This window comes from Antedon mediterranea, chromosome 2 (genome assembly GCF_964355755.1).
Source record: "Antedon mediterranea chromosome 2, ecAntMedi1.1, whole genome shotgun sequence".
In the NCBI taxonomy this organism is placed as follows: domain Eukaryota; kingdom Metazoa; phylum Echinodermata; class Crinoidea; order Comatulida; family Antedonidae; genus Antedon; species Antedon mediterranea.
The window spans coordinates 36,919,900-36,925,500 of record NC_092671.1 but is presented as its reverse complement, the minus strand read 5'-3'; the positions used below and the strand labels follow the sequence as shown (position 1 = coordinate 36,925,500).

At 32.0% G+C, this 5,601-nt stretch overlaps 1 protein-coding gene across 2 annotated transcripts; it reads right to left on the bottom strand.

Annotated features, from left to right (window-relative positions):
- Positions 1–406: 406 nt before the first annotated feature.
- Positions 407–5,543, bottom strand: LOC140039881 (methionyl-tRNA formyltransferase, mitochondrial-like). Of its 2 annotated transcripts, none has more exons than XM_072085466.1 (10): positions 5,473–5,543; positions 4,583–4,875; positions 4,081–4,129; positions 3,721–3,902; positions 2,763–2,882; positions 2,098–2,200; positions 1,355–1,430; positions 1,115–1,203; positions 931–1,006; positions 407–634 (listed from the first exon to the last, which is right to left on the bottom strand). In XM_072085466.1, the coding sequence occupies exons 2-10, from the start codon at positions 4,741–4,743 to the stop codon at positions 426–428; spliced, it is 1,065 nt and encodes a 354-aa protein (XP_071941567.1). In that variant the 5' UTR covers positions 4,744–4,875; positions 5,473–5,543; the 3' UTR covers positions 407–425. The 2 variants fall into 2 exon arrangements, with proteins under 2 accessions (XP_071941567.1, XP_071941566.1); XM_072085465.1 differs by having other exon boundaries at positions 5,380–5,532.
- Between the last annotated feature and the right edge of the window lie 58 nt (positions 5,544–5,601).

Here is a 5,601-nt window from a genome sequence, read left to right as displayed (position 1 = left end):
CTAGTGTTGTATGTATTAAAAATATGTATATTATGTAATTATAGTTTATTATAAATTATATAAATTTATTCCTGATATTTTATATTTGTTGTGAAATAAATGATATTAACTTTACATGTTGTAGTTATAGTATACACAGTAGATCTTGTCAGTTGTTGATGAAAGTTACAGAAAGTTACAACCTTACACTTGTTTTCAAAAAGGAATTTTTGAAAACAAGTGTATCATGTATTATAAACCGGGCTACTAAAGCAAGTGCCTTGTGGATCATGTGGGACCAAATGTCTTGGCCAGCCCAAAGGTTGTGCTGACAAATTAAGCTGTGCAGTTGCACAAGTTCACCTAATAGAACACAAAATGATATCTTTCAACACAATTCTTTTATTCGCAAATCTATATACAGTATCATACAACTAATCTCTATGTCACGATTTATCATCTATGTTTGATTGAAATATTTCAACTGTTTTGATTTTAGGCCCTGCTAAGAAACCGTTGTTGAAATCTGCTGCTGATAACCGTTTCCCATTGAACACAATCTCTTGGAATCCTAACCACCCATCTCTGCAATGAACACACAGGGCCTTGTGTGATTTTGAGTAGCTTATCTGACCTGCAACAACATCACTGATGCCTATAAAAAGAATATAAACTTAACATGGTTTGAGTTGAGAAGTTTTGTTGTAAGAAACACATGCATTAATAGGCAGGCATCATCATATATACCAAGCCTCACCTTGCCTAAAATTGTTCATCTAGCAACAGTTAAGCTCTGTCTACACCATAAAACTTTATGTGACAAAAAAGTGTGATGTGCCCAAATATGGTAGTGATATGTCCAAATATGGTAGTGATATGACATCATCATATGGGCACATCACATTTTTTTTCACACAAAGTTTGATAATGTAGATATATTTTTCAACAAACCTATGCTTTGTGATTCCACTGTTACCATTTTGCTCAATTTGACCACATCACCCTTCCAAACAGTCTGTAATGTTACCTAAAAATAACAAATTTAAACATACAAAATTATTCTTTGTTCAGTAATGTTCTATAGTACATGATTAAAATGACTACTTATTTTTATGACTATATATTTATAACTCACCTCATCTGATATTGCACGATATAATCGGGAAATACTTTCACAACTCTTACTCCAATCCACTATTTCAATCCCTGGCTTTCGTTTGGGTGCTAAACATTTTAAAAATTAATTAATTAAATATGTTTAATTTTTATTTTTCATAAACCTTTGTAAACCTCTATATTTTTGTCATTACTTAATTTGATTAATAAAATTTCATAGAACACAAAAGCTATACAACGTAATAATTACTGTACCTACCATCCACCACTTCTCTTTCATCCTGTTCCCTCTTGTTAGCAATACATTGTTCAAGATCTCTCAGTGTTTCTATTAACTGAAACAACAAAGTCTACACTATCATACTAGTTTCACAAAAAGTGTGATGTGCCCAAATATCGTAGTGATATACCCAATATGTTAGTGCTATGACTTCATGTCCATATATGGGCACATTTTTTTTGTCACATAAAGTTTGATAGTGTAGACAGAGCTTTAGAGCATATTACTCTTTTTACACATGACATAAATAGTATACGGACAGTAAGTCTACTATACAGTTTGTATTAGAAAATAGTATGCCTAGCATTTTAACATTTACTGAACTACCTATTAATTATATTTGCTGCCATCAATTTCGACTGTTTACAATTTACACTGCAGTAGTGGAAGCAGAGATACAACTGTTAAGCTTGGTTCCCACTAGAATGTAACGCAAGGACGTAAACGCAACGCAAGCGTTTTAACCAATGACAAGCAAAGTTATAGACAGTTAGCAATCACAAGCGAATAAGCCATCGCTTGTGATTGGTCAATTCACTTGCGTTGCGTTACGTCCTTGTGTTGCATCGCTAGTGGGAACCACGCTCTATCATGTTATCTGTTGCAAACATACTATATTGGCCCTAATGAGCAAATCCGGTTGAACAATTATAATAATGGTTTGAAAGCAAATGAGTGTACTGTTCTATTTTTAGTAACATGTATGATGACGTTCCACTCACTAGAGCTCCACCTTCTTTGGCAAGTAATTGTCTCAGATCAGCAGCAGTACACTTAGCAGGAACAGGATAGTGTTTTTGATTTAATATAGGTCCACAATCAAACCTAAAATAAAATGTTATTTTAATATATATTAAATATTTGAATTATGATGAAATACAAAAATGGCTACTGTATAAGAGTACAGATTTATTATCAAAACCTTATCAAACAAAGTGTACTCTGAATAGGAGTTGTCTGTTAAAACATACAGTATATAGCGCCCCCTTTAAAATTGGTGTCCGATGAATGGAGGTGTAATATACTCTATATACTAGACTGCCTTCAATCTTTCTTATTTATATACACATTTATTTCATACGCATTCAACAGTAAGCAAATCGCCAATTACAAGATGGATATAACTATTTTATAATTTATCATGCTTATAAATTAAGTCTTATTTGAGGCTTAAGCTCTGTCTCTATCAAACTTTATGTGATGTGCTCATATATATAGACATAGTGATGTCATATCACTACCATATTTGGCCACATCACACTTTTTTTTGTCAAATTATTTTGATACTGATAGTGTACAACCATGGCACCTGGTCAGAATTGAATCCTGGATCTTTGGATTGGAAGGCAAGCACCAACTACAGCTCCACCACAATATACATGCTTACCTTTCACTAAGTTGCATTATGGTTACTCCAGTCTCCTTGTCACCATTAAGTATAGCATGCATGATTGGGTTGGCACCTCGCCAACGTGGAAGTAAGCTGGGATGTACATTTATAATACCACTGCAAAATGGCCACATTATATATTTATGAGTTTGTAGTTCAGTTAAGCCCTGTCTACACTATTAAACTTTATGTGACAACAAAATATGATGTGCCCATATATGGACATGATGATCATCATATCACTACCATAATTTTTAATATATCGCTACCATATTTTGGCACATCACACTTATTTTGTCAAACTAATTTGATAGTGTAGACAGAGCTTTACAATAACTGTATATATTTCAATTTGTCTGGTATTGGTAATCAAATGTGTGAACTCTTTCTGAACTAATTGTAACATCTACTATGGTTTAGATTACAGTTCATAATTAAAGTAAATGTACAGTATTTACTTTGTCAAACTAAATGTAATGTTTACTAAAATGTAATTTAATTCATCATTCACTTTGGTGGCATCTTTAAACAACAGGTGACAATATCCTTTTGCAACTACCATACTGCAGTGCTGTAGCCATAAGAAACAAAGTGGTTCGGTTTTCGCAAGAAAAGGGAACAATCTTTGTTCAAGTCACAGGGTAGTCTGGGCTCCAGACGAAGTTTTGTCTTAATATTAGTAAAAATATAAACATTTTTGCACATATGGTGTTTCATACGTGTATTACTTGAGTTTGGATACTCATGACAAAAATCAAAACGATGACGTATGGAATGGCATAAAAAAAGATAATAAATACAGACTTGGAGCAAGTCTATAGCCACAGGGTTGTCAAAAGCCTCTGTGAAAAAGTGGTCAGGGTGAAACCTTACCAACTGTACTGGTGGCTACGGCCCTGTACTGGTATTGTAAACACAGATAAATAAATAGTTCTTAAACATAGTTGACACTTACAGTGGTAGTGAATCTAGAACGTCAGATGGTATAAGATGGCCAAAAGATGACAGTACACCAACATCAAAACCTTTCAGACTCTGTTTATCAACCACCGGCCATGGTATAGTCTTCAAATCGTTGTCTTGCACGTAAGTCCACACGGGAGAAACCTGCTTCAACTTACGCCGAACTTTGACAAACTAAATAATTTAAAAAATTAGATTAATAATAATGTTCAATTTATATAGCGCAAAATGCGGGTGCCTCTAAAGTACTGAACAATCAACAGAAAATGTAAAAAGCACAAAATGAATTAGTAGAACAATAGCTGTTACTGCAAGAGCATTTATATTTTGCACCCTTTCTTTTTCTACTTACTTTACTAGCACAGACAACTTGGAGTTCACAAACCAATCCATCTTTCTTTCTAAAAAAAGAAAAATGCATTTTGATGACAGTGACAACTTCTTTTATTTTCTTTGACCGATGAATTAAATTTCAATATAACAAAAAATTTAAAATAACTGATTTAAACAAAGAAAAGGAGAAAATTCAAGAAGCAAATGCTTATAAAAGAAAAAATATCAATTTCATTAAATATATGGAAAATATAAATAATATTTGCAAAGGTTTACTGTCGTTTCTGTATTACTGTAGCTAATCTGTTTTGGTTCTTTATTTCTATTCAATGTATTTATTTTTAAAGGGATTCCATTTTAATTTAGTCATTATTTATTAAAGTTACGTAGTTTTCCATATGTTTTTTATCTCCAAGTTTAAATGATGAATGTCACAGAATAATTTATTTATGACTCTCACTATGAAAACCTCAAAAGTCAGAAAACCTTGTTTTTAATTAAAATTTATCTTCAGTCCTCACCTGTTTTCATTGAGTAACTTCAGTGTTTCTAAGGAGAAAGAATCGGTACCGAAAAACAAAATTTTCCAATTTCTACGTTGTGACTTGCAGTAACCATTGACAATCTTATGATAGGGCTTTATTGAACATAGTTTTAATAAATGTCTATGAAATCTATACATTTTTTCAAATACTACTCGTATTCAAAATTTAAAGCAAATAAAATGTTAAAAACTTTCAGGAAGCATCTTGCGTTTGAAATGATAGTGAAATCATTTATGAAGTTTCCATACCATGAATTGATTTTCCAAATCCTGTTTTTAAAAAAAATGGTCGACAGAATTAATTAAAGCATTCTCATGGTTTTAAGTGTCATCAAACAAGTACAAAATAAGTCATAGAAAAAAGAGTAATGGTAAAAAGGTGTTAATTGCAATTAAAAGATAATGTTTGAATAAATAAGCCATTTTATTTTAATGTCAGATAATGATTTACTTTGAAGATTCATTGATCATAATTATTGTCCTAAACAAACAAAAATATTTATCTAAAAACCATAAAAGAATGGTCAATTAGATAGAAGGCATTGAATATTATCAACAGAGGATTGGTTAACTGTTTTTGTCTTTATAATATATGCAAAATTATTTTGTACAAAAGGCCTATCCTTTCCTAGATAGCCAGGGGAGGGCACAGGCTAGGCCTAGGCCCTAAGACTTAGACAGCAAAGGTCTATCAAAAATGTGATGATAGTTTCATCATATTTTAATATTTACTCTACATTTATACCTCTCGCCTAGCATTTACTCTATTCTAACCTTAAAATTTAATAACCCATTTGCTAATTTGAATCGCCGATGAAACAAATCACATTGAGGAATTTTTAACCAACATAGAACAAAGGAACACACTTGTTAATTTGAATACTGCTGTTGAATAATTATACACTGTAATCACATGGTACAGCAGTATTGCATAACGTTATGCATGAATGACTAGTATATGACCCACCGTGTAACCTTTTACATTATGTAACAACA

What these genes read in the sequence shown, in the direction of transcription:
- LOC140039881 (XM_072085466.1), bottom strand. Translation starts at nt 4,743, where the DNA reads ATGTATAGATTTCATAGACATTTATTAAAACTATGTTCAATAAAGCCC. An exon ending in TGAAAGAGAAGTGGTGGATG is followed by an intron (nt 1,204 to 1,354) that starts GTAGGTACAGTA and finishes TAAAATGTTTAG; the next exon opens with CACCCAAACGAAAGCCAGGG. An exon ending in AGTGGAATCACAAAGCATAG is followed by an intron (nt 635 to 930) that starts GTTTGTTGAAAA and finishes TTCTTTTTATAG; the next exon opens with GCATCAGTGATGTTGTTGCA.